The 27,996-nt window shown below is 45.9% G+C and overlaps 1 protein-coding gene and 1 non-coding gene across 2 annotated transcripts; both read right to left on the bottom strand.

The window, feature by feature from the left end:
• Positions 1 to 335: 335 nt before the first annotated feature.
• On the bottom strand, positions 336 to 14,841 carry WDR43 (WD repeat domain 43). The gene is made up of 18 exons (XM_078608508.1): positions 14,590 to 14,841; positions 13,781 to 13,915; positions 12,345 to 12,466; positions 11,941 to 12,061; positions 11,683 to 11,822; positions 10,780 to 10,879; positions 10,269 to 10,333; positions 9,404 to 9,569; positions 9,197 to 9,283; positions 7,843 to 7,998; positions 6,763 to 6,897; positions 5,504 to 5,590; positions 4,585 to 4,616; positions 3,646 to 3,709; positions 3,087 to 3,200; positions 2,371 to 2,440; positions 1,437 to 1,492; positions 336 to 1,070 (listed from the first exon to the last, which is right to left on the bottom strand). Exons 1-18 carry the CDS (start codon positions 14,779 to 14,781, stop codon positions 957 to 959), a joined length of 1,956 nt encoding a protein of 651 aa, XP_078464634.1. The 5' UTR covers positions 14,782 to 14,841; the 3' UTR covers positions 336 to 956.
• Positions 11,508 to 11,585, bottom strand: LOC144728998 (small nucleolar RNA SNORD53/SNORD92). The gene has a single exon (XR_013587609.1). It is a non-coding gene; the product is annotated as a small nucleolar RNA SNORD53/SNORD92 (small nucleolar RNA).
• Positions 14,842 to 27,996: the final 13,155 nt, after the last annotated feature.

The raw sequence follows: 27,996 nt of genomic DNA, 5'->3' as shown, positions 1-27,996 counted from the left end.
TGTATATTATCAGTATGTTTTGTTTGCATTTTGACCACAAGTATTGTGGTTAATGCAGACAGGATTCCTTGTAAAATGCTTCAGTTTGAGGTTTTAACATCTTAACACCTGTTTTGTTGCCAGATAAAAGGGGAAGAAAACCCTATTCTCAGCATTGAGAATAGTTTTAAAAGGTGAAACTGTATAACTTGGAAGATATTACTACTGGACTTTGATAGCTGGTTATCATTTGTAATGCACTTGTAAAAGTACAGCTCATAATAAATGACATGACCTTTTAAAGCTAGTTAGCATTTCAGGTACAAAGGCAAAAAAATTGGACACCACACAGCATATTTAAGGCGCGCAAGACGGTGTTTATTTCAAAACATAGTTTTAAAGTTCACCGAAAATGCGTCGAGTTATTTTGAACTGCTGCATGTCAGGTAAGGTATGTGAAACACAAGATACGGTCTATCTAACTCAAAAATTACCTTGCAGGTCACTGAAGCAACCAAAAATGTGATGACCGAGGGAAAAAAAAATCTTGGGGAATGCAACGCTCCATACGGTTTATTCTCTGTACAGATTTTACAAAGTCAAACTTTAGCAACATGAAACCTTAAAATGTTAGACATCTAAATCCATTACTTGCTTACTGAAAAGCAATATCCCATTGATGCGTAGGCATTGTATGCAGCCCAGCGTGCAGCAATAATTCCTTAAACAATGTTTAAAAAGCATGCTGCATTTGGAAAACTTGCAGACATGGGCAGAAAAAATACTCTGTACGTTCAGGCATCTTCATTGTCTATAACTCAATCTCGGCAGGTCTTAAAGAGTTTGTACCAACATCCGTCGGACCCACAATTTCATCAACGTCGGGGAGGGGGGGGTGATTTGTTGGTTTTCATTGTGTTGAATGAAGTAGAGTCCACTTTCACTGGTGCATCAATCGTCAACCCGACTATTGCTCTTCAATCGCTCTCGGCAACTTCGTCATCAGAATGTTCTCCCTTTACGACGGCGTTCATCTCGGTGGCGGAGTCGTCTCCTCCTTCCTCTTGCTCCTCAATCTCCTCCCAGTTGTCCTAGTGGCAAAGACAATCTTGCATTAATGTGCATTCAAGGAAGATGCTATTCCTAACCCAGACTGTCCAACAGGAGTTTTAAGTTTTGCAACAAGCTGCCATTCCCGTCTTATACGATGTCCCCGCACTCTCGTTAGAAATATACAGCAGTGATATCAACAGAATAATATAGCGGTTCACGTGAAAAACGTAACTGTATTTTATCATTAACGCAGCTTCACATTTAGACTGAGAAAAACCAAGACAACATTGCCGATATACTATCTGCAATGGTAATTTTTTTATTGAAGTAATATCAAGTGATTGTCATTAAATTTTAATCAAGTGTTAACAAATGCAGCCACTGAAAACCCATGGTTAACTTACAGAGTCCTCCTCTTTTCCCATGAGTTCATCTTCTGACACCTCCTCGTCTGATGATTCTGAAAGAAAATCAAAAGAACCGCAACACTTTTAATGCCTCCGGAGGAAAATCAAAGCTACTCAAGCTGTTTGTAACCGCCCCAACGTTTTTCATATTTGGAGCAGGGCACAAATGCTGCGTTTCACCGTTTTTCCCCACACCCCACTGCCACATGGACACAAGAAAAGTTCACCTTCAACAGCCATACATTTCCCTTACACTGAACAATTCAATCATTACACAAGAGGGGCATAAGCGGTGGTGGTTGTCGCCGCTGTAATTGCTTTCTAACCGCCCCCAACTCGCTGCTGGCAGAATGCCCGTCACTAAAGGGTATGTTGACCTACTCTTACATGCTGTCCAGGGAAATATTTATAGAGTTGGGAATACCGACACTTCACCCCACACCACATGCAACCTTTAATTTAATGTACTTATTCATCCAGGTGAGCGGTGGGACACACTTTTTCAGGAGGGAAGTGTATTGGGTTTTTATTTTCAGATGCTTTGAGCCAATGAGTGTTTTGTTTATGCAAGTGGGAGGAACCCAAAGCACCTAGGAGAAAATCCACATGCGTGGCGAGGGGGCAACACTATCCCGTGCAGATGGCGATTAGTCCACTTCCTGTACATGTACTGCCTTCTCTCCTGGTGAGCCAGGGTATGGCACACCTCCTTGACACCCACGGTAAGGGAGCGTCACGACATTCGTGCGATCCACCAACTCTCGCCTCCAGTGCTGGATTTATTACAGGTGTGCGCGCCACCACCGCCCGGGCTAACATTCACCTTTATACTTTCGGGTCGGACAGTGGCAGGGGGGATTTTAATAAACTTGCACCGTCGTTTAATCCGTCAGGCCAGAAGACCAAAGCCCAACTGAGAATTAAAATGTACCTTCTTCATAGACCAGTTGGGCAGTTTGCTGCACACCACTCCCGATGTTTGCTTTCCTAGCCACGTCCAGCTGAAAGAAACATTAATTAATTAATTTGTATTGTGTAAGCAGCTTATGGGTATACATTCGGGGGGGGGGGGGGGGGGGAAGATGCGGACAAAGTAAAACAAAGTTACAACAAAATCCCGGTTTCTCCAAACCCAGCCAAATTTTTCATTTACCTGTATCGGTTCAGTTAAAATCATAAATAATTCACACAGCCTCCACAGTCTCCAAGTGTTAGGCTGCTGACCTGTACTTTCGAGATGAAGGTACATTTTGGGATCTCTACCACGGATTTTATTCAACTGTGTTTACACTTTTTTTCTTCTTGGTTCTTTCGGTAAAGTCACGTAGAAGGGAAGTAATAAAATAATAAAAATAAAACATAATAAAACAATTCGCGTGAGAATTGTTTTATTATGTTTTATTTTTATTATTTTATTACTTCCCTTCTACGTGACTTTACCGAAAGAACCAAGAAGATGAATCCCTGCAGTCACGAAAGCTTTAAATGTGTTTACACTCACGGAATATTATTGTTAGAGAGCGTAACAAGGCTATGTACGTATGCTGAAGTTCTTTCGCACTATACGTAGTCAACCGTGCTAATCGGAGGTGCAGGGAAGGACAACAAAAAGATGCGAGGGGGGGGAGGATGCTATGGCATCATCACCTGGCTCATCATGAGGCAGAGCTTGCCGCTCATCTGCGCAAGCCTCTGGTGAACGCGGATTCGGCTGTCCATCAGCTGATAGAGCACTGCCATCTGCTGCACCAAATCCGGAATCTATATACACACACACACACACGGGATACTCTTTATGATACCAATAACATAGATGTATACCCACACTTTACCCTGCCAAAGCACCACTAAAAGCCGAATTAGAACGTGTAAAAATATAATTGAATACAAGCAGCAGTGCATAAATCGGAGCTCACATCCACATGACTTGCACACCTGTAGACAACATAGACACCTACTTATACAGGGTGAGCCATTCATGAGATACTCCACCGATTGATGATCCATTTGACTTCTCTCAAAATTTGTTTCAGAGAGTAACAAAGGAATTTAGATTGCTATGAGACTTGGAGAAGTTTGAAAATAAAATGTGATTCTCCAATTACTCTATCATTTTACTCGGGGGCTTCTACAAATGTATTACATGCTTATAAAATATTTAACATTTCAAGGCACATTTCATCCGTAAAAGTAGCGAAGGACTCACCGCCGCCAAGTAAGACGCGTGGATGGTCAGCACGGCCCTCACCCACCGCATGGTCATCACAGCGCTACAGGTGGGAGGACACATGGAGACGGTGGAATGTCATCAACCAGTGCGTGTGCACACAACGCAGTGTGGCGAACAAGAGTCTAGTGGGATCAGATTTTCTCTCCCCGTTTGCAGAGGGGTTCGGAGCTTGAATCCAGAGGGCGCCCTGATTATTACAACAAGTTGCCCGTCAGGGTCCAACTATGCTGGATTGGGGTTATACACAGCAGCAATCATCACAACCTACTTACTGATCGAAAAGGACAGCTATCCTGGTCTCTGAGTTTTCACCCTGGTTAAACAAAATAAACTTGAAATTTGAACTTGCAAACAAGTGTGAATGATTAACAGAGTTTAAAGATTAGGGTTTATCGCAAGCAACAGAATAAAACATGACATTACACTCACTTTCCAGACCAACAACGCATTTCAACGATCTCTTCGTCAAACTGCGTTGGCAGTGTTTCTTTTTTAACGATGCTTAATAACTCACATTTGGGCTATTGCCCTTCATGGATAAGGCCCAATGCCAAACACGTCACCGATTACGTATATATCAGATAGGGCCGTTGAATTCATTGACATGATGCGTTTGTACAATCAAGTTAGGATTATTGTAAAAAGTAATTTGTAATGCTCTAACCAATAAGACTCTGGTTAAAAAAATAAGAGTGCAACACATTTAAAATAGTAGCTTCCAGAGCTACGGCAATCTCACCCGGCGGTACTTGTAGTACACAGCACGACGTGTTGACTGCTCTCCTATTACCCCCCCCCACCCCTGCCAGCACCCCCAATGCAAATTATTCCTTTTTCTTGGCTTTCTTAACGGGGCAGTGCGTGCACTTGCATCCCTTAAAACCCAACCAGAAGATTGCAAAAGCAGACGCTCACCTGAATGGATGGCTCTGTATTCTCTTTGTAAGCTGTAGCAAAGGGCAACAACAGACACGCACACACGAAGAATGTTTTAGCCGCACCAAAATAACACAATGTCTGCAATGGATCGATTGCAGAGGTGCGCAAATGGGATTTCTCCACTAAAGATGTTTGCAGCCAATTAATGAGCGTTTATACAAGTGGGAGGGGATTTCTCCACTAAAGATGTTTGCAGCCAATTAATGAGCATTTACACAAGAGGGAGAGGAAACCGGAGCACCCGGTGAATACCCACATGTCTCAAGGGGCACGACTATCCCCCCCATACAGATTGGAACAGATGGCGATTAATCCACTTGCTGTACTGCTTCCTCCAGGGGGAACTAGGGTATGGCAACTTGATGCCCACGGGAAGGGAGTCTGCTGACAACATTTGTGTGAACCACCAACCCTCACCTCCCAAGTACCGGATTATAATCGTGCATAGTCACCACTTCCCGGTAAGAATGAACAACATTAAACAAATGCCGTACTCGCACAAAACACATGAATACACGTGAAACGAATGCTTGAAACAAAACACCCGATTACACGGCTTGAAACAAGTAACTTAACACCATGCTGCTGACTCGAGGCGAGGGACATGTGACCTCTGCATTGTGGCCTTGGCGACATTATTAATATTACCGAGGCTGGGACGGGGGGGCAGCACGGGGGATCAGTGGTCGCGATTGTGAGGACGAATTGACAAAACACCACCACTCTGGTCAATGTGGCCTGGAGTGAAGTCAGGGCCAGTCTATGTTGCAGCATAGTACGGTGCAACAGATTTTACTGCACTGCTCCCCACTGACAACGCAGCACCGCAGGGAAATTGTACAATACGCCAGCAAACCACTAATGGCGGGCAGGCGGGAGGGGGGGGTAAACTCACCACTCGCAGCAGAGGCATGATCATGTGGATGGCGAGCTGCTGCACCGTGTTGCGGATCACTATCTCGTTCTTGGTCTGCAGGACTTTCTGTAGGGCCGAGTGACAAGAGGCCATCAACGGGCGCAACATGCGACGGTAGGCAAGTTGTTAGCAGACCAATACGCACCTAAAAAACCACTTGGAAAACCATCGGGGATACTGGATTTTTTTTATATTGACCACGATCCAATATTTGCTTAAGGAATAAAAGAATGACGGTACATCAAGATGCTCAAATGTAAATTTTGTTTACATGTCCAGATGGCACCGTTGCAAAGGTTTGCGTGTTTGCATAGGCATTGTTCCAGAGAAATGTTATTTTACTAATACATTTAGACTGGTTACTACAGCACTTGCGTGCTTTTGCACTAAATATTTTACACGTTCATCTTGCAAAGCTGTAATTTTCTTCCCATTTTGATTTGTTTTAAACAAAGTTACTAAAACCACCTTGCGCTATGACCCCAACGAGTGCAACACTCCAACCACAATGCTTTACTGACCATCAATTTAATTAAAAAAAAAATATTTCCACTGCTCATGTCACACGGTTGTTTTTGCTCGGGCTTTCCAATTGTTTCACGGCTGCACTTACAGATCTCCGTTGCTCAACGACATTCACGGTTAAGAACACAGCATTAGCGATAACGTTCAAGCACCTCAGACGACCTTTGGAGCACAGTACGTCGCTGATCAGACCGACACTGGGGACCTCGAGGTATAGGTAGATATGTTAAAAGGCCAGATACGTCAACATATTGAAAACGAAGATTACACCATGCACAGATGGTTTACCAAACAAAATTAAAGTGCAAACAGATTAAATTTAAGTGAATTTACACGATATTAACAATACATTCCTGCGTGCGACAAGGTCGGTTTTGTGAACGTCTCAAGAAAACGAGTTACACACCAAATACACAAACGCCACAACTGGGTGGTGCAGGGAGGTTATTTGTTCAGGGCGGACGATATGCGACGCTCAGATACGTAACATTTGGACTGTACAGGGTGGTCCAGATGTCTTGCGACTGCCAAATGATTACCCCCTAACATTTTTTCCCCTCTGCATATTCATTTGTTTGAAACAAACCTTATTAAAAAAACATTACGATTTACAAATTAAAATTGACAGCGCTGTGAAAAACAGTGAGCGTCGATCGTCACTTGGGCCCGTGGGGGGAGGGGGGGTGGGCCGGCCGTTGCCGGGGCTTGCTCACGTTGAGGATGTCGCTGTCGTTGCTCTCCAGACCCTGCGTGAGCAGGACACTGAAGCCGTCTGCTTGCGGCTGCTCACCCGGCCGCCTGCCGCCCTTGCCCAGCTGCATGGTCGACAAGCGCTCCTCCAGGCTCAACTGGCGGCGCGCAAAGGCATCACGGAGGCGAAATTCATAAGGAGAATATTCGTCGATTTTGGAGGAATGAGCTCTGAAGCTTCTTTTTTTCACAGATGTCCAGCAGGGGCAGGTCACGTGACAATACAAAAACACGATAGGAGTGCAAAGTATAGAAAAGGCAAACACCAATCACTAATAAACAATACAAATAAAACAAAACTATTTTTTATTTTACCAGGCAAAACCCACTGGGCTATTAGCTTCTTTTTCAGACGCGACCTGGCCAAAAATGATAGCTCAACGAAACGGCTTAGTATGTGGAAATTTATAGCAGCAACATAATCTAGCCAACAAAGACGCGGCTAACCACTGCTGGCGTGCAGCCGCTGCTGCGTCCAATTTTAATGTCATCAGAAACACGTTTGCAATTCGAATCATCCATGTAGAGCCAGGGACCTTCCGAAGCAGTTCAAGTTCCGATTTAAAGCTTTCGTGACTGCAGGGATTCATCTTCTTGGTTCTTTCGGTAAAGTCACGTAGAAGGGAAATAATAAAATCATAAAAATAAAACATAATAAAATAATTCTAACGACGTTTCGGCCACAACGCAAGCAGCCGTCCTCTGACGCTGTCTCCCCGACAGACCTGGTCTTCACCTGAGGACGGCTGCTTGCGTTGTGGCCGAAACGTCGTGAGAATTATTTTATTATGTTTTATTTTTATTATTTCCCTTCTACGTGACTTTACCGAAAGAACCAAGAAGATGTACCACCACAATTGCAAGTCCTCATCGTAAGACAAAAATGCATAACGATCCTTAGGAAACACCCTCCCCGCACGAAGCACTGTGGAGATGGAGCAATGAAAAAAGTTTGCAGTAAGCATCCCCCCCCCACATTATAGACAGGGAAGACGTTACAGCAATATACAAGGCCTTGTTGCCCTGGGGGCCCTGCCAGTTACCTCTGCAGGTGTGGCCGTCTCGGTGCCCTGGTCTCCTTTCCGCTTTTTGCCACGCCCCGCCTTCTCCAGCACCACCACAGCCTGAGCTGTGCTCGTGTGGCCCGGTACACCGGGTGCCAACACCTTGGCCTTCCCAGGCACCAGGGGGGTCTTGGTCTGTGTGCGCACGCGAACCACCACCACACATGTTCATCACCACAGCCACTCATCGCCACCACTCCCCACTATGATCATAAAATTAGTGCGTCTCATTATGCTACACTGCTCAGTCTGAAGCATACACAATATCTAATTTTGTATATTTAAAAGTTACCCATGATCCTGATGAGTTTTTTATAGAACAATAATATTTTACAGTGACGGGCCCATAGCAAAAATGGTTGGCTCTTGTGCCAATGACATATGCTAACTGTGGTTAAAAGCCTGACAGCTCATGGGGCCCAGAAATGCAAAACTGGAGACTAGTTTGACTCATTAAGCAATCGTCTTGAAGGCATAATGGCTGATGGGTTGAAAACATTTGATCAAGGCATTTCTCTCCCCACTTATATTCAAGTTAATATTCATTAGTTTGCTCCCACCGGTCGTTAAACAAGTGCAAGATCCGATATTGATTGTACGAGTCCAGAATCCTCATCTTTCTCTTACATCCTTCTAATCGCATCGCCGCCTGCCTCTGATATAGTCCCTTAAGAATAGTCGCGTGCAAATCAATTTCAACAACAAAGATACCGGGTGGTTGCCCAGAGTTGTAAACCCTGGCTGTGCCAGCCTGACAGCAGTCGGCGAGAAAGTGAATATTTCAGGTCGAACCGTGTTCCGGGCTGCGCTTCGCTTTTGCTTCCGTAAAACAAACCGGCAACCACGACACGGGCGTCCTGTGAAGGCTGGAAGCACCCAGTCTCCCTGTACATCCGTATACGAGCATTCACCCACTAGAACTTCAATCACTTTTTAACACATTTGTATTGACGCAATTGTTTAGAGCGCAAGGCTGTCACGAATGCGCTGTGGCGCAGACGAATCTAGTCTAAGAGTATACTCTTTGGTTTGTTCGGTAAAGTCACGTAGGTAAAAAAGAAAAGAAAAAAGTATTAAATCACGACGTTTCGGAGGCAACACAAGCTTCCGTCTTCAGGTGGCACCGTTACAGCAAACACTTGATACAGAAATTTTGCCTCCGAAACGTCGTGATTTTATTAATTTTTATTTTCTTTTTTACCTACGTGACTTTACCGAAAAAACCAAAGAGTATGGACCCCTTGTAGTCACGAAAACTTCAAATCTAGAATTAGTCTAAGAGTAGTTTTGCAAAATAATAATAGTCACAACTTATGAGCGTGACTGAACGGACCTTCGTGACTTTGGTTTCCATCTTTATCGCCAGGCTCGTCGGCTCGTCTCGGACGAGGCACACCATGCTCTGAGACTTGTCGATTGCCTGCGTAGGAAAGAAACCGTGACAAGTGATCAAAAAATGAAAGATGGATATAGAAGCAAAAATCATCTCGCTCGGTGCACGCAGTTTCTTGGTGACGTGATATGGGAGCGTGGAACTCACCACGCGCTCCAGCACTGGGCGGATGCTGGGGCCGTACGCCAGCATGAGGGAGCACTGGTCAGCGCAGAACGCAGCGGCAAGGACAGGCAAGGGCCTCGGGGTCTCGTCTTTGCCTTGCGTGACCAGCTGCAGCGACCAGCTGGGCTTCAAGGGTTTCTTGCACGTACTGGTGAAATGGCGGCGGGCAAAAGACAAGTGGAAGAGCGGAGGAGTTTAATTCTGGTCTCGTTGGGCAACCCAAAAGAGATAAACGTGAATGAATAAGTGGACCCCTACCGCCATGCTTTTGTTAGCAGGTAAACGCATAGATAGCTGGAGGCGAGACCTATTAAGATAGATGGGCATCCTGCAATGTTCCCAACCAGACCCATTTGAACATCCAAGGAACTACCTGGTGTCCTTGTCTCAAAGACACTTGGCTGCACGTAACCATGTCAGAATTACACATGGGAGGTGCGGCTACCTCTTCCATGTGGAAAATTCAAGTCGCTCAATTGTGACTGCACTCAAGTGCAATGCATCACTCGCATAACATGCATAGTATGGCATCGAGTCTATGGGTCTCTATTAGAGTGCAATCCATCACTCACATCACCGACGACTGCCAAATACTGCTTTTGCAGGAGGTACAAATGGATTCTGGTCACTACAGATGCCATTATAGAGCTCAACTCAACGTAGTTACAAACTGTCATTACTCTTTGGTTCTTTCGGTAAAGTCACGTAGATATAAAACAAAATAATGCAGTCACAAAAACTTTCAAATCTAGATTAAAATCTGTCATTGCCACGCAAAAAAGTTTGAGAATGGACAGGTGTCTCTGCATAAATTAATGAGGTGTTCATAATTGTCACGAGTACTTACCCATTGAGGATATATTCAAATATATGAAGTTTTCCATCATTGCACACCACGACAACCTTCATAGGCTGAAAGTAGCAAAGAAGAACAAGGTTAATATTACTTCTGCAAGGAATAAGACAAATCAGATCTGCCTGCTGCAGCTGCCTGCTGCAGCTGCCTGCTGCAGCTGCCTGCTGCAGCTGCCTGCTGCAGCTGCCTGCTGCAGCTGCCTGCTGCAGCTGCCTGCTGCAGCTGCCAGCTGCAGCTGCCAGCTGCAGCTGCCTGCTGCAGCTGCCTGCTGCAGCTGCCTGCTGCAGCTGCCTGCTGCAGCTGCCTGCTGCAGCTGCCTGCTGCAGCTGCCTGCTGCAGCTGCCTGCTGCAGCTGCCTGCTGCCTGCTGCAGCTGCCTGCTGCAGCTGCCTGCTGCTTTGAGTATGCACCGATCCCCCTGCCAGCAGATTGAAGTGGTGTTTTCCAAAGTCTGCACCACCACAGGCCATGTGGGGTCAAATTTTTGCAACACACAATCTCACCTCGTCACTTTTTTCAGGCCGCACCAGGTCCACGTAGGTGGGTTCGTCGGTGAGCGTTAGAGCAACGGCGGGCGTCTTCTTGTTGTCGTCCTTCACTTGCCTACGAGTAAGACGTAGAGGGCAAGTGAACATCACGGCATGCACGGGGCTTTTTTTGTGCGACACATGCAAGTATGTCTCATCCGTGAGCCAAGAGAATAATGCATCTTCCCAAAGGGGGTAAAAGTTTAACAAGAAAAAACATGCGCAGGAAGAGCAGAATTTGAAGTTAGGTTGCAGATATTACAGAAGTTAAGAATAAGAATTTAAATCTCCTTGTCAATCCACTACTAGATTAAGGCCAACCTACACCGTATCGGGTGTGGAGGTTGTTGACCATACCATGCTGCTGAGTGCAGGTTGGTGAAGGGTGAGGAGGGTCCAAGACTGGTTTAGATACCACTCATCGGAAATTTAACAGGTCGCTAGGTTATTAGCGAAATTGGCAAATTGCCGCTCCACAGGTCTATTCCTGTAGTAGTTACTAAATGATAATTGCGTGCAATGTAATCCTCGTCACTGCAACACCAATGAACACTTGCATAATGAAAGAGCATTTACCGCTTGATAAAATGATACAAATGGCATGGAAAGAGGGTCTTATAACATAGCCAAAGGCATCCAGGTTATTTTGAAACGTGTTAGTAAAAGGGTACAATAACGTACAAAAACAAGGAAAATGTTAGCAAGTACTCAGACACAGCCAAGGTAAAGGTGTCATCATGCATCTCAGGAAAGCGAAACCAGAAGGTTAATCATCACCGTACTTGCATCACTCAAGTAGCCAGCATCGCACCTTCTAAAGTTAGGGTTAATGGCACAGGAAAAAGGAATAAAATAAGTGGGAGGGGCTCTGACACTTACCAGACATTTAGGAATCTGTCGTGAGCTGCCCCCGTGATGAAGTAGAGACCCGTTATGCCGTCGAATGACTCCATGTCATTTGGTGGATGCGTGGTGGCGAACATCATTAAGGACACTGTCGTGGCGTGACCAGTGAACTTCTGCAAATGTGAATATGAACAGAAGGAAAGTGCAAATTAGCAATGAATTATTTAATGTTTAGTTTGCATCAGTGAAACTGGATTGGTTTGCAGCATGAATAAGAGTGCACCACCTTACCCTGAGTAATTTCTTCGTCTCCAGATCCCACAGTTTGATTGCTCGACCAGCAGAGATTAGGCTTTTCCCATCAGGACTCAAACACAACGAGCTCACGCCTCCTTTGTCCCCTTTCCATTTGCTGGAGAAAGAAAAAAGTTAAGCAAATTTTATATATAGTCAAAGTTGAAATGCAATTTCGTTTCACGGAATGCCTGTATTTAAACTATTCAGCCGGCAACTCCTGAAGTCATTCTCACTGGCTCACTGGCCAACCTCGACATAAACTCCACCGCATACAAATGCAGGTCACCATGCAAGCATCCATATATAGACACACCACTCTCACAAATGTAGTGCTATTATGCTGACTTATACCACCTTGAACAATAGGTGAAGTGTAAAAAAGCAGCAAATCTCCTCACCACTTGACTTTTGCCGAGACCACGCTCCATTCCACTATGTGCTGATCGTCAGAGCAGCTGTACAGCGAGTCTGTCTCCGGGTGCCACTGCACGCAGTTCACTCGACCGTCATGCCCGCCATCCTGCCAGGGACCAAACAATGTCACTACATGTACGAGATCACGACGTCTTCGTGGCCAAAGCCGTTGATGCCATTTCCATACCTCACCAACGTTTTTAACCCTGTTTCAGGTCCCGCAGCTTATGCACAGTAGATACACTACCTTTAATATCTGCCCAGACAGAATCCCACAATATGTTCTTAGATATTCCTCTTGGTTGCTCAATTTGTGAAGACCACTCCAATACTGTTTCACTAAATGTTATTCCCCTATGCAGCATACGTTCTACCCAGCACAATTTTTTTCTACACTCAAACAACTCTCAGCAACGTTGGGAGGCTTTCATAGAATAGTAGATTTACAAAGGCCTGCAGGTGATTTTGTGATTTAAAAACAGTATAGTAATGTATCACACATCAACAATATATAAGCAAGTACTTGGACACAGCCAAGGTAAAGATGCCATCATGGTTTTCAGGGGAGCAAAAACCAACACAAGGTGGTCATCATCGTACTTGCATCTCTCATGCAGCCGGCATCGCACCATGAATCGCACGAGACAACGGAATGTGAGAAGTGGAAGACCGGAGCACTTGGCAGATATAAGATTTTGTCGTGAGCAGCCTCCATTATCTAGTAAAAACCTGATGCATTTAAACTACTACGTCATTTGGTGGATGTGTGGTGGTTTTGAAATGGGATGTTTGGGCACAATAACCAAATTCTTCATTTCAAATTCATATCATCCTGTGCGCAATTGTATAACTGCTATACGGCCTCCCAAAGTTGCTGGAAAGCGCCTTCAAAAGGCACTAGAAATCTAGATAACATAAATGTAATTAAGGAGTATTGCATAATTCATGTAATTTTTTTAAGAATACCAACACTTAAGGTAGGCGATGGTTAGCTGCTCAACGCATTCATATCTTAATTAAAGAGGGCAACCGACTGATAACATTAACTCAATTTTTAACACACAGCTGTCAATCCAGTGCTGGATAATGGCCTCCCGAAGCCATGTGGGATGCAGGAGTTATTTAACCACACTTCATCACGCTGGTTAAAGTCAGTGGTAAAACGAGAAAGCATTGATGTGGGAGTATATCAATACAGTACAATGATTCTGCTGCAGTCCGCTACTGCCCACAGCGTAGCAATGGAAGGCCATAACACCTGTAAAGTATGGTGGTCGCTTATTCAAGCACTATCCCGGCTCCAATCTGCTTAGCTTCTGAGTTCACCTGGAACATTCCCAGTGATTTGGTCCGTAGCCTTATCAACCACGAGGCACCCCAAAGCCAGCAGGCTCGTGGAAGAATAAAAAAAAAACCTCACCAACTTGCTGTGTAGTTCCCCCTTGACGGTGCTGTAAAGCAGCACGCTGCCCACGGCTGTGCCCATCGCCAGCAGGTCCAGCTCGGCAAGCCTGCCCGTCGTCTCCGATCGCCGCTTTTTCCTCTGCGGCGCATCCTGGTGTAGCACGAGGTGCGCGAACAAGTACAATTTGCACGGCCCGAACGATCGCAGTCTCAGCCCCACATGGGCAATCCCACAAACCAATCGACCGTGCCCTCCTCAAACCCCTGAATGTCAAGTCACCATCGTGTCTCGCTTAATTGCATTCATTCATTAGCTTTTTTAATTGCTACTGCTTTAACCACAAACTGCGGCGTTTGATAAAACGCGCCGCCTAGAAATGCTCATTACGTCAGCGTGACCGGCCCATTAAAACATAATGTACATCGGCATGTGCGAAAGCACAAATGAAATCACTCATCGCCTTCACAGTCTTAAAACAAACTATAAATATATTGTTTTAAATATTATACGAACGTGTTCACGTGGCGAGCAATGGCTTTCATTTTCTAGGTAGACATTAAGCAAATGGCCACAATTTAAGCCACTCCTACTACAGCACGTACTTTTGGCATTGACCCTTAATGTTTAAAACGTTTAGCAGTATTGTGTTATAACTATTACCAACGCAAGAGCTTTCAAACCATTCCAGCAAACACGTGTCTGAGCCCCGATAAAGTGGAGGGGGTACCGCCCTCGGATAGTCACTTCGCGGGGTTCGCACGCGACTTTCCCCGCTAGATCGCCAGTCCCACGCCGTAGGCCCGAAGTTACCGCGTGAGGCCTACCTTGCACTTTCTCGGAGGGCCCCAACTTAGGCAGCTGCACGTGGCGCTCAGATGCGAGCTGGGCGCGTACTCGTGCCGAAGTGCGCCGCTACTCGCGTCCCACACGTACACGCGGCCATCGGGCGACGCAACGGCGAAGCATTTCGTGGGGTCCGAGGAGTAAGCGCACAACGCCACCGCCGACGCCGCCATTACTTCTCCTTCTTCCACGTGTTGGGCCGAGGCGCATGTGCGGCTAAGCACGACGGGAGCCGGAAGTTGAGGGGCAGGAAGGGTGGGGGGCGGATTAATGCAGAGGGGGCGGGCTTAGTGAGGGGAGGGGCAATGGAGGAGGGGGGACAATGGGAGAGGGGGGAGGGGGCAATATGAAAGGGGGGCGAGGTAATTGGAAAGGGGGCGGGGCAATGGAAAAGAGGGCGGGGTAATTAGAGGGTAGGGGCGGGGCAATGGGAGGAGGGGTTGGGGTAAAGGGATTGGGGTCAATTCTAGATTTGAAGCTTTCGTGACTGCAAGGGATTCATAAGATGAATCCCTGCAGTCACGAAAGCTTTAAATCGAAATATAGGGATTCATATTCTTAGGTTTTTTCGGTAAAGTCACGTAGGTAAAGAATTACAATTAATAAAAGTAAAATAAAATAAAAATCACGACGTTTCGGAGGCAACACAAGCTTTCGTCTTTAGGATTGGGGTCAGGTTAATGGGAGAGTGTCTGGGTTATGGGATATGGGTCGGGGCAACGGGATAGGGATCCGGTCAATGGGATAGGGGTCGGGGCAATGGGATAGGGGTCGGGGCAATGGGAGCTCCAGACGATTTAAAAGACTTACTCTTTGGTTTTTTCGGTAAAGTCACGTAGGTAGTAAAAAATAAAATAAATAAATTAACGGTTCCGCCTGAAGACGGAAGCTTGTGTTGCTTCCGAAACGTCGTGATTTAAGTTATTTATTTACCGCAAAAATCAAAACCCTTGCAGTCACGAAAACTTCTAATCTAGAACCCAGCAACTTGTCACGAATGGTGAGCGGAATGTCGAAAGATGTTCGCTGGCAGATGTAGGGTTCTAAGCATGTTAGATTAACACGTAGGCTTTCGCGACCAATATCATCCATAACAGAGTTGTTTTGGGTTAGATCTTGTAAATATACAAATGTGTCGTTAAAACACGCCACCACCCGACACAGCCAACTAGATTCTCCCAGAAGTATCTTCCGGAAGACATCTTCCGACATTCCGTGTAAGAAGTTTGACTTAAAAAAAATGAAACTACTTGGTGATGCTGCTGCTGCGTTGGCAGTGGTGTAAATGTTGTGGCTTTGCTCTCCAACACACCGGTGTGCTGTCCGAGTGACGAATTGGCCACGTTCTGTTTACGTGACAACCCATACTAGTTGGCTGTGTCGGGTGGTGGTGGGTTTTAACGACACATTTATATATTTACGCGATCCAACCCAAACAACCTCTATTATGGATAAGCGTGTTCGAGTTACACCACGGAATAATCAGCACAGTCGTGGGGTAATATAAGCAACAAAACATTTATTTAACATCTGGCAGTTCAGAATTGCGTTTTTTATTCAACCTGTCTGCTGCTGATGAGACACTAACCGTGGAAACCGGTCGAGAGTTTAACTTTTTGTTGAACCGATGCTCCTGATAAGATTTTTTTCACGTGGTGGGACAAATGTGGGAGGGAAGGAAGCGTGTTGTCTGCTTTTCTTGTGTCATGAAGAAGGGTCATTGCATGAAACGTCACATGTTTTCCTTTGAAAGCCATTCGCTGTTCCTGACGAACGTGTTTTGTTAATTGTGCACCACTGCCAACACAGCAGCAGCATCACTAAGTAGTTTCGTTTTTTTAAAGTCAAACTTCTTCACGTAATTTCGGTAGATGTCTTCCGGAAGAAACTTCTGAGAGAATCTTCTGGAAGTTCCCCGTTGCCATGGTGTTTGAGGAAATTAGTTTTTGAAAGGGAAGACACGTGGCAGCTCCTGCACGTGCATCCAGCTCACAGCCAGCAGATGGCCCCCGTGCGATTGTGACAAATCCGCCTTCACCACGGGCACTTCACTCATGGTCAGAGGTCGCAAACGGGTTTTGATTCCTTACCCGTACCCGTCCGCACCAGGGTCGCAAACGGGTATCCGTACCCGGCCGTACCCTACCCGTACCCGGCCGGGTAGGGTACGGGTATCGGGTACCTGATTGCGACCTCTGGGATGAAGCCATGTTGCAGGCGCGGGTGGGTTGATTCTAGGAACTTGAATTGTGAGAAGAGACAAGACGTTGGGAAATGAGTGTCAAACGGTTACTCACCAGTGACTCGCGGTCTACCCATACCCGGCCGCACCAGGGCCGCAAACGGGTACCCGTACCCAGCCGGGTACGGGTAGCCGGGTATCGGGTAGGGTACGGGTATCGGGTACCCGGTTGCGACCTCTGCTCATGGTGCACACGTGTACACATGACAGGCTCTTTGTTCGTCCAGTGCTGGGTGAGGACCTCCCCATGCCTCTGGTGCGGATCGTGGGGATTTTTTGGCCATACTTCACCACACAGATCGGTAAAGGCGGGGAGAATAACGGCACAGCATCATATTTGAACTGATTATTTGGTGATTTATGCGTTGGCAGTGGGGGACAAGCACACATTTTAAAAATGCAACGCATTTTTCAGTAACACTGTGGCCTTAAAAGAAAAAAATACAATAGGCGACGTTTTTGGCAATGCCCCTTCTTCATAGGGCATGATGATAGTGCAACAGTGAATTTTGCTGCACTGCCCTCTGCATACCAACACATGAGGCCTGCATGGTGGTCACCCATCCAAGCACTATCCAGGCTCAGATATTATATGAATAACCATTACGACTTGCACGACATGGGAAATGCCATCATCCAGCAGTGTATTGACGAAAGGGCTGTACTGTATAGTGCATGTAAAGATCACCAATGCCATCTGCAAACGTGAGTTGTGGGTGACTTCGCAAACGTGGAAATCTACACGTGCAGTACATATTCTTTGGGTCTTTCGGTAAAGTCACGTAAAACAAAACAAAATTGTTCTACGTGACTTTACCGAAAGACCCAAAGAATATGAATTCCTGCAAGTCACGAAAGCTTTACGTCAAGACATGCAATACACTTTGGATTCAGAAAGCATCCAATTTATATTTGCTACCGAATCACAGCACGCCGTGCGGATACAATGGACACATGTATTTTTATACAGAGGGGCAAAATTAAGAGTAAAATCGGTCTTGAACTTGGATTTGGAACAGTGGCAGTGAGTCAAAAAATACGCGCATGGCTGGGAAAACGGAGTTAGACCCAGGGCAGCAGATGCAAATGCAAACCTCTCATTGAGAAATGTTTTCCTGAGCAATTAGATTTTTTAAATATATATATATAATGATGAATATTCAGCGGGTGCAGAATAGGCAGAACAAAGCCTCGGGCTATGACATCTTACGAAAATATATCTTTGAGATGTCAAACATGAAGTAAAATTGCCACAATACAGTGTTAAGGAGAACTCCATTGGAGATTGCAGAGCGGAGCTGTTGAGATGACGGCTCACGTGTTTAGAACTGAATTTTAATTGCCCAGGGCAAGGTGCGCACTCAATAACCTGTTATTCACAGTTTCATATTAATTGGAAGCCCTTGGCAAGTGGGACATTGCCTAGACAATTGTGCTTCGATAAGTGAGCCACTATTCCTGAACTTCATGGTGCCGTGCAGATGCCACTGCTGCTGCTGTTTGTCTTCAATGGCGATATGCAGCGCTGCATTCACTGCTTAAGAATGGTGCCAAATGCACTCCCAAGAGCGTGGGAAATTTGACCTCTGCGTCAAATAAAGAGTGTGATAAAGCCTTTGATTCAGGTGGCATTTTTTTTTACTGAATGTCAACTTTCATAAATTACCCTGGGATTACCTCATACAATTCTCTGTTGGGGACTGCTGTTACACGGGTTAAGTATTGGACTTTTTCCACTTGGTGGCGAAGCATGTGCAGCTTTTGTTGAAAGAAAAAACAAATGGCAGGCCTCTACGTTGAATGCAGTGTGCAGTCACGACGAACACAACACACCAAATTGTTCCTTAATGTTGCCTTATATAGTGAAAAATAAATACAGCGGTAGGCCCGATATTTTGTGGTCGCGTGTCCCTGCCTGGTAGGCTGACACGACACCTGAGAAAGACAGGCAAAGGTGGAGAGAGCTGGCAGCCGAGGCATCGGTGGGATAGAGGACAAGTCCAACGTTTCAGGCAATAGCCCTGCTAGAATGGGGGAGGGGGAGACGGTCATTGCCCTAAACATCAGCCTATTAGAGAATGTGTTCCGTTTATGAGAGACGTGAATATATTATCTTAATTCATACTTGGCAAGGGGATGTATTAAATTGGTCATTTGGTTGCTTGTTTAATATCAATTAAAAGCCCGCTTTGGAAATTGTGTCATTTTGAAAAGGCGATTACATCGGCTCGTGTCTCATTTTAAACGTATCTTATTGCAGGAGCTCATGAAACGCATGCGCCAACGTACAAAGGCAAATTACACGTCGAACAAATTGTTTGCCATTTGCGCGTGCTTATTGCCCGCTTTTACTGCGCCGTCTCAATGAAAGTCAAACAGCATGGAGCTCTTTGTGTTTTAATTACCGCGGCATTAAAGTCAAGGAGAGGCCTGTCATTTTAAATGATCGTAAATGGTTATCCGATTAAATATTGGCACGCGAATGTATGGATATACGCAGTCCTGGGAAGATAAAACAAAGAGACTATGATAAATGTCCATGGGTTGTTCGCGTGTGGTTTTGTGTCCGATAGGACTCTGTGGGGAATTACCACTCAGAATTGGGCATCAGGAAGGTCCAGGTGCAATTTTTTGTTTTGTTCCCGATGCATGGCCAAGAATTCAAAATACTGAAGTGTCAGATCCAGCGATAGAGAGAACAAGTCGTCGATAAGACTCAGGTCAAGGTGCCATTATACTATGACGCCTTTATTAGATACATTTCAGCTGTAGGCTTAAAAGTGCTCGACTTTAATAGAGGGAGCACGTTGCACATTTTGTAAAACATACGTACACGCTGCTGCTTGTTTGTGGAGGGGCGGAGTTAATAATATATATTACCAGCAGCATACGGAGAGTGAAAATTATATTTCTAAAAATGAGCTGAATTGAAAATGAAGTGACATTTTTAGTTTGAATTCACGTGGGTACTCTACTCCCACATGTCGCCAATCCATCTTCACACATTCACCTACGTGTTCTATTAAAATGTAAATGTAATAATTGCTATATATGTGTCGTAACAAATATGTTGGTTGATGAACGTAAGAAGACACACCGAAGTTTTCGTTTTTAGGGGTAGACCACGTCACGTTGTCACCAGACCAAAACTTGCTCAACGGATCTTGTGTCTCTCGGTGGGGAGGGGCTGGGTGGAAAGGGTGGGTGGTGGGAGGGGTGGGGCTGGGTGAGGAGGGGCTGGTCACCCCGTGGTCCCCTTATAAAACTCAACGTTTAACCTACACACTACATTATACATGACACGATACACTACACTTATACAGGTAGGAACAACAGGTTCCACACTACCCACCAGGGATTATTTGTGTCTGTCGTGCACGAATGCACTGTCCAACTAAGTTCCTACCTGCCCACTCCGAAAGAACGTGTTTATTGTAATTTCAGAAAACAGTGCTGTGTGTCCTTTGTTTTAAGCATCACGCAAGCTAAACTTTTATTTCAAATTCGGCATTTGCTGAACGCCACCGCATTCAACAGGTTTGGATGGTCGACGCCCACATCGCAATCCGTATATTCGTCATCCCCTGGTTCTCAGGTTTTCTCCCACACAATGCCAAACGCGTATTAATGGAAATAGCCTAAAATGGCAATGTAGAACATTGCTGTCAAATAATCTTCAGACTCATGGAAACACCACATACATTATCATCTCTGGCCATCTGGAAACCCAACGGTATTTGCTTAACCAGCCTGACTACTGATGAGGCCAAGAAGGTATAAACCAGTCCAGAGTCTGCTTTCCGCAGCAAATATTACCAGATAATATTGATGTAGAAATCCAATAGGCTGAAGAACTAAAACAATGTTGATATATTTCGCCTCGGTTCCTTTTGCCTGAAGCCCCCTGTTCAATTGTACACTCGATAGCTACACCACTGTTGGTTAGTCTACCAGCTCATTGGGGCGCCACGGTGGCGAGACGTTAACTACCTCGCCTGGTATACAGGAGGTCGTGGGTTCGATCCCGACCCTGACGCCTGCTGTATATTTGGAGTTTGCGTGTCGCTCTCCCCATGGTCGCGTGGATTTGTCTCTGGGTCCTTCGGTTTTTCCTTCAAACATTTTAAATCAGCGTCACGCGCTTCGAGTTATTTGGCTGCTGTACATTTCCACGCGATGATCAGCCACTTCGTTGAGCTATCATTTGTGGCCAGGTCGCTTCTGAAAAATCGAACTTAAACGACAACTCCTCCTACAACCCCCGCACCTTCACCCTGTCTCCTGGAACAGCCAAGAACAAGGGACCCCTGTAATGAAAGGCTATTGGGTTCCGAGATGAGCGAGTTCATCTAACGTATTGCCAAGACCGCTGTTATTTGGTATTCTGTGGGGAGGGGGAAGGGCGAGCTTGCATTGCCCTACACGGATTTGCACTTGAAGATAATCATATAGCAATGGCATATGAATAAATCTGCTTTATTTGCTAGATATGCAAGTGCTTGCGTCTGCACATGTGGCTAGCAGTACATGATTGGAATGCCTCGAAGGAATACGGCCCTATTTTAATACATTTCCTTTGAAAAATGTAATATATAGTGTGTCGGATTTTCGAAGGACTGGTAGAACGGTGAATGGATTATGCAATGCAAACACGGGCGTTTAAAAACAGATGTTGATATGAAACGACCGCACAAATTTAAAATACAGCCGTTCCTCGGCTTTCGTTCAGCTCTTGGTTTGTCGGCAATGCCGTGACGAGATGAAATTCTCACCCAGGGTAATTAATCGCTTGCAGATTTCCCATTCGTAATGAAAGTGGATTCGTGAGTAAGTCGCGTTACGAGCAGCTCGTCTGCGCAGCACATGTTAATACGATGTGTGGCGAAGAGCAACTTGGCAGTTGCGTGTTCACGCGTGGAACCTACCTTTTGAATGAACTATAGGTTGCATTGCTGCGCAGATTTTCTCAGTTGTGTGCTGTACAGCTCTCCGATTGTGTTTTCGGGTTGTACTGCGTGCTGTTGGAGCCAAACGTCGGACGTCTTTGTTTCCGAACAACGCAGTTCGTGCACACAATACAACCCGAGAACGCCTGGGAGGGCTGTACAAGAGACTCATGGTTCTGTTTCGATGCCGCGTTGCCAATGTGGCACAAGCACAGTGAACGAATAGCTCAAAACGTTTGTCAATAACACTGCCTTTAAAATAAAAAAAAATGTAGTCAGTGACGTTTGGAGCAATGACCCTTTATTATGGCGCATAGATAGATAAGCCAGAGCGATAGAGTGGAAGCCAGCGAGATATAGTAGAGCTAATAACCAGTGATAATATAATAAGAGTACTGTTAGTGAATATACAGGAGGTAGTGTGACTACGTAAATATTGAATACAATGAGTTCCACTCAGTCCATGCGTATTTCTGTACTATTGCTTAATTGTTATTTGTTGACCGGTCCACAGAAGCGAGCGCTTCTGTGGGGTTTTTATCTGCGCTGGTTAAACGAAGCAGATGTGAAATACTGACCGGGGCAGGTGTGGTGTGGTGCGATACAGCCGTGGGCTTATTCAAACACACGTTCTCCCAGGTGACTGGGAAGGATGAGGGCTTGTCTTGACGCAGGGTGGAGCGTGCAGGTGAGTGATACTGCTGCAACAGATGGTGGCGGCCGAGGGTGACGCCCGATGCTGGTGGGCCACTTTGTAACTTTGGCAGAAGGTGGGGGTCACGAAAGGTCAGGACGCGAGGGCAGGGTGGTCGATGATAGAGGCTTTTAGATTCGTCTATTTGTTATTTTTTTGACTCCGCTAATTGTCATTCCATGTTGTCCAGAGATGCTGCCACGTTGGACTGGATCACAAAGTGGACCTGCGATCCGGTGGTGACCAATTTGATTCGATCTCCCGGTGCGGTAGTTGAAAGAATGGACACGTTTTTTAACCCCCCCCCCCCAATCGTCTGTAAATTCATCAGTATAGTCGTTCTGTCGGCACCTCGCGAGTGGTGGGGCAAAGAGTGGGTACTCCTAACCTCTTCCAAGACATTTGGCCAGAGTGGAAGAGTAGGCCAAAAATGCCCTCTGGAGGGGCTGTCTAGAGCTCCCTCTACTGCCAACAAGCAATTGCAGGGTTGCACCTTTACCTTTTTACTATTCAATTTTTATTCCAAAACCTGTTGAAGGAGAGATCACATCGCAGAGAATGTATTTTGCTCCTTTGTGATTGCCTCTATTATTCGTGGGTGATGGGAATTTTTGTGCAAAAGAAGCAGAAACGCGAGCCTGTCCCAGCCGCCCAACCTCGTGGAGGCTTTTGAATGGAAATTGTGAAATTTGCAACACAAAACTCAGAGACTTGGTGACGATGAATTCCCCAAATATGTTTACACGTATTTGGTTGTTAATTTTGAGGATTTTCAGGCAAGTAAACAAAATATGTGAGTGTCAACGTTTCACAGTGGAAGTGCTGTCAATTGTACATTCTTCTTCTATGCCTGTCATCATTGTCAGCTCGTGATCTCTCCACTGCTGGATGAGGGTCTCACCAAACCTTAACGCCACCCAGAAGATCGCATTCAAGTGGCTCAGCCACCAACAGTACAGTTGGAATGGTTCTTGGTAGCAGCTATCTCTGCAGCCCAGGCGACTCGGCACCGCTCTGCAAAGAGGGCATTAGTGTTCCACATGGTCGTGCGTAATCCCAATGACAACACCCGCAGTGGCCGCACTCTCCTGGTTTGAAGCCTCCTCAAGCTGCAGCCGCAGACTGACACTGACACCGATCACTTGCCACTCTCACACTCAGGCGAGCGAGCGAGCCGTCAGGCGTGGTGCAGAGCCTGAAGAAGTGTGTCTAAAACAGCCTGAGCAGGGCGATGGTGGTGGAAGGGGTGGAACACATGAGCTATTTTCACATCACAGGCCCGACGCAAAAGACACAATGAGAGCCCGGTGGCTGTGCGGTGATTCCAAGCGAGAAAATAGGTGGCCGAAGACGTTTTAACTCCACTGAAAATGTATTCGCCGTAAATAAACCGTCCCGCTCTGACCGGCGTGGTGAAGTATATGCTAAAATTACTACCATGACTGACATGACATTTGATTGACAAAGGGTTATACATAATAGAGGTTTTTTTTGGGTTAGATCGCGTAAATAATAATTGACGCGATAAAACCCCAAAACCCTCTATTATGGATGAAATTGGTCGCGAAAGCCTACGTGTTAAACAAAGGGTTATACGTTGGGAGATACGGTAATGTCCTCTTTAAGCACAGTTGAACAATTTTATTCACAGGCCTTTGTCAAACCGCTACTGGATAAAGGCCTCCCCACGCATTTTGGCCGTGGTTTTTTTTTTATTTGGCCATAGCCCACAAGAACACAATACGGCTCGCGATCGGGCCTACGTGTCCGCATGTTGTTATCGTCAGACGGCGTTGCACTCTTTTGAGTTGCATTCCTGTGTTCAATTGGTTGTAACAATGCCTGTTTGAGCAACCTCTGATTGCGAGCAGGGAGAATATTGATTTTTTTTTCCTGCTGGTAGTGGTGGTGGTGGAGGAGTTGTGGATGAGAGGAGGGTGCACTGCGCTATGAACCCGGCGACCTGAGTCACATTGCTGGCCACGACTAAAAACATCAGCGACGAGTGACAATGCAACTGATCCTGGGCTACCGTTAGGTACTATCGATCTGTGATTGGCCGTGTCGGGTGGTGGAGGGTTACGACACATTTATAAATAACGCGATCTAAACCCAAAAACGTTGATTATGAAGAGCTTTATAGCTGATCGGATTCCTCCAGCATAAATAAACATTCTGATTTTGAGGTTGACTCAGCCTCCAACGAGTACCTAGTGCAGTGTGTAAAAAGAAAAACATAAGTTCTAGCAAGGCAAAGGTGGTTGGATGTGGTGCTGGCCACACGGCCGCATCGCGCACTATTCAGGCCTTAATAGGCGCTCGCAAACAGCCCTACATGGCCAACCAGCTCAACATAGGCTTCAAATTCGTCTAACCCCAGGGGTGTGTACATGGCCCAGCGGAAGCGCAGTGGTAGAGGGTTTGCCGCATGCCCCAGAGGTTCGCGGATCGCGCCCGGTGGCCACTCTGGCCAATACTGTGGGTGCAGTGTCGGATTCTCCCAGTAGCAAAAGTAGCTACATATGTAGCTACGGGCCCCGCACTTTCAAGAGCCCCGCGCTAAATGCTTTCAAGCCATTAATTCCGGTTCAGTGATTCTGCACTTGTTCTATTACTATATACTGCCTTCAACCTTTATGAACGACTGGGTGTTTAAGCTAGATTTGAAGTTTTCGTGACTGCAAGGATCCATAATCTTTGGTTCTTTTGGTAAAGTCACATAAATAAATTAAATCACGACGTTTCGATTGCAACACAAGCAATCATCATCAAGTGTGACAACCACAGCAGGAAATTTTTGCTTGTGTTGCAATCGAAACGTCGTGATTTAAATATTTTTTTTCACCTACGTGACTTTACCGAAAGAAACAAAGAATATGGGTGTTTAAGGTTAACGATTTGTCGTATTATCCGACTGTATAGCAAATGAAAAAATACAATTACTTTACGATGCAAGTAAAACATTTGTGTTTTAATATTTACGTGTTTATTTATTTATTTTGGGCCCCTTTATAGCATGATACAGGCCCCGCACTAGCTTAATCCGGCACTGTGTGGGTCCACTAACCAGAGAAAGAGTCATCGTCTGTTTCATGCTGGATGTTAAAGATCATCGCACCTCCGAATAGCGCGGGTTGGCTACGTAGGGTTTGCGAAAGAAGTTCAACATCCATTCGTATTATTTGAAAAAGAGGAGGCCGCGAAATGGTCGAAATATGGCAAATGTGAAAGGAAATAAATAACAACCGCATACGGCTCAAGGAAGAAGACTCCCTATTAGGAAAATCAACAGGACCCGCCTTAAGTAAAAGTCTTGAGGCTCAGTGAGTCTTTCCTGGCTAAATAAATGTTGTGAAGAACCGACATATATATAGGAGAGTACACCGAAAAGCAGGAGAGAGACACTGAATGAGCCTGAAGAAATGCAAGGGTTAAACCAGCCCGCCTAATGCTGTCAGCCCACGACACCGGACCGATGGCCCGGTGCGCGCCGGCAATAGAGCCCACTCTGCCACGGCAGCAATCAACGGCGTGTCTCCCTAGTAGCTGGAAGAAAGAAACAAGTATAACCCGTAAAAACAAAGTTTTTCACTATAAATCCTTTATATACGTGGCATCGGGGCGGCTAGAGTCTTCTCGTCCTCTGGCTTGAGATGGCTGCCACCTATGGGTCAGATGATTGTCTGCCAGTATTAAGCAATTGGTAATTAAATATTTAATTTGTTTTCCCTAAACAGTGTCAAATTTTGGGAATTTTTTTCACGAACATTAATTGTCTCGCACAACGAGTCTGTGTGGAAAATGTCAGCTCGATTGGATCACGGGAAGTGGGTTAAATAACGACCGAAAGATTTGCACGGTCGTAAGCAAGCAAGCAAGCACGCAAGCAAGCACGCAAGCAAGCGAACTTAATATAAAGGATAAAAAAAGCTGTTTCGCAAATGAATGCACGAGCGAGAGCGCGCACACGCACGCGCGCGCGCCGGCGGTCACGCGACCCGCTAAACAACTGACTCATCTGTTTGTGCAGAGATGTCTCGCCGTGTCCCCCCACCGCCTTCTGTCTTCAGTCCTGTACGGTGCGCCCACGTGTATCGTAAGACGCATTTTCCCCACTTTGTAAGTTAAAGTAAATTCTAGATTTGAAGCTTTCGTGACTGCAAGGATTCATATTCTTAGGTTTTTTTCGGTAAAGTCACGTAGGTGAAAAACTAAAATTAAAATTAATAAAAATAAAAATAAAATAAAAATCACGACGTTTCGGAGGCAACACAAGCTTCCGTCTTCAGGTGGAACCGTCACAGCACGATAGCTGTATCAAGTGAGAGAAATGCCAAGAAAACAGTCCTTGTATGTATACTGGTTGAGGGTGGGAGAATATTAAAGTAAATTGTTGGGAATTTTCCCATAGGTGGAGTTTGGGGAGAGGTGCAGCTTTGCCTCGAATTAGTCCTGTGGCTGGTGCGATGTGTGAACATCGCCAATCGGGAGACCGAGGCGACCAGGCGTGGTGCTGGCCACCCACCCCCTCGTGTGCCGTGCCGACTACATGGGGGATCTTTGTCTTTTGGCGAGAGTTGCGTGACTTTATTGACACCTGGCACACGTTTCGGAGGTGTATCTTACTTTTCAAAGCGTCTTACGATCCAGAAAATGACACATTCGTATTTTTTCCCTTCCATCCTTCGAAAATTAATAAAAAATAAAATAATAAAAATCATGACGTTTCGGAGGCAACACAAGTCTCCGTCATCAGGTGGGAACGTCACAGCCAGATTTGCTGTATCAAGTGAGGCAGGGATTCCAAGATGGAATCCCTACGTGACTTTACCGAAAAAGCTAATAGTATTGGTCACAACTTTAATGTACTGCTCACAAGAGGACAAAAACCCTCTAAAGAGTAACACTTCGATTTCATAATCGGCTATTGAGACGCGAACCGTAAAATGTCGTGCACGTGGTCTCGACAGTGATGAATTGTGTTTGTCCTGAACAGGACCCTGCGGGGTGGGCTGGTAGGAATAATACTAATACCGGTACAGGGATATCGACCGCACACACACGCGCACACACACACGCACATACGCGCACACACGCACATACACGTACACACGCACACACACACACACACACCGCACGCACACACACACACACGTACACACACATGCACGCACGCACACGTAATGAAGTTGTGTTGCTACGCTTCCAGTTCGCCGTGAATAACGATCCGAAGCCCAATAGCGCCCATTCATCACGCCGCTCGAGTGGGCCGGACACGCACACACGCACGCACACACACGCACACAGTCACACATATACACACACGCACGCACACACAGACACGCACACACACGCGCATACACACGCACACACACGCACGCACGCAAACACACAACAACCGCCATTCGCCACTAAGTGGCGGTGACGTCACCACGACGCTTGTGCCAGGCCATGTGCACCCTGAGGCCACGTGAAGTGTCGAACGCCCGCTGGCAGGAGGTCACGG

The sequence above is a fragment of the Lampetra planeri genome, chromosome 30 (genome assembly GCF_965212315.1).
Source record: "Lampetra planeri chromosome 30, kcLamPlan1.2.h2, whole genome shotgun sequence".
Classification (NCBI taxonomy): domain Eukaryota; kingdom Metazoa; phylum Chordata; class Hyperoartia; order Petromyzontiformes; family Petromyzontidae; genus Lampetra; species Lampetra planeri.
Note: the sequence above shows the minus strand (reverse complement) of the source record. Positions and strands in the feature narration are given on the sequence as shown.

Coding starts and splice junctions, on each gene's coding strand:
- WDR43 (XM_078608508.1), bottom strand. CDS start 14,781: ATGGCGGCGTCGGCGGTGGCGTTGTGCGCTTACTCCTCGGACCCCACG. Junction 6,898..7,842: donor AGACGGCCACACCTGCAGAG/GTAACTGGCAGG, acceptor GCGCGCCGCCAG/TTGAGCCTGGAGGAGCGCTT. Junction 1,493..2,370: donor CCAACTGGTCTATGAAGAAG/GTACATTTTAAT, acceptor ATTTTCTTTCAG/AATCATCAGACGAGGAGGTG.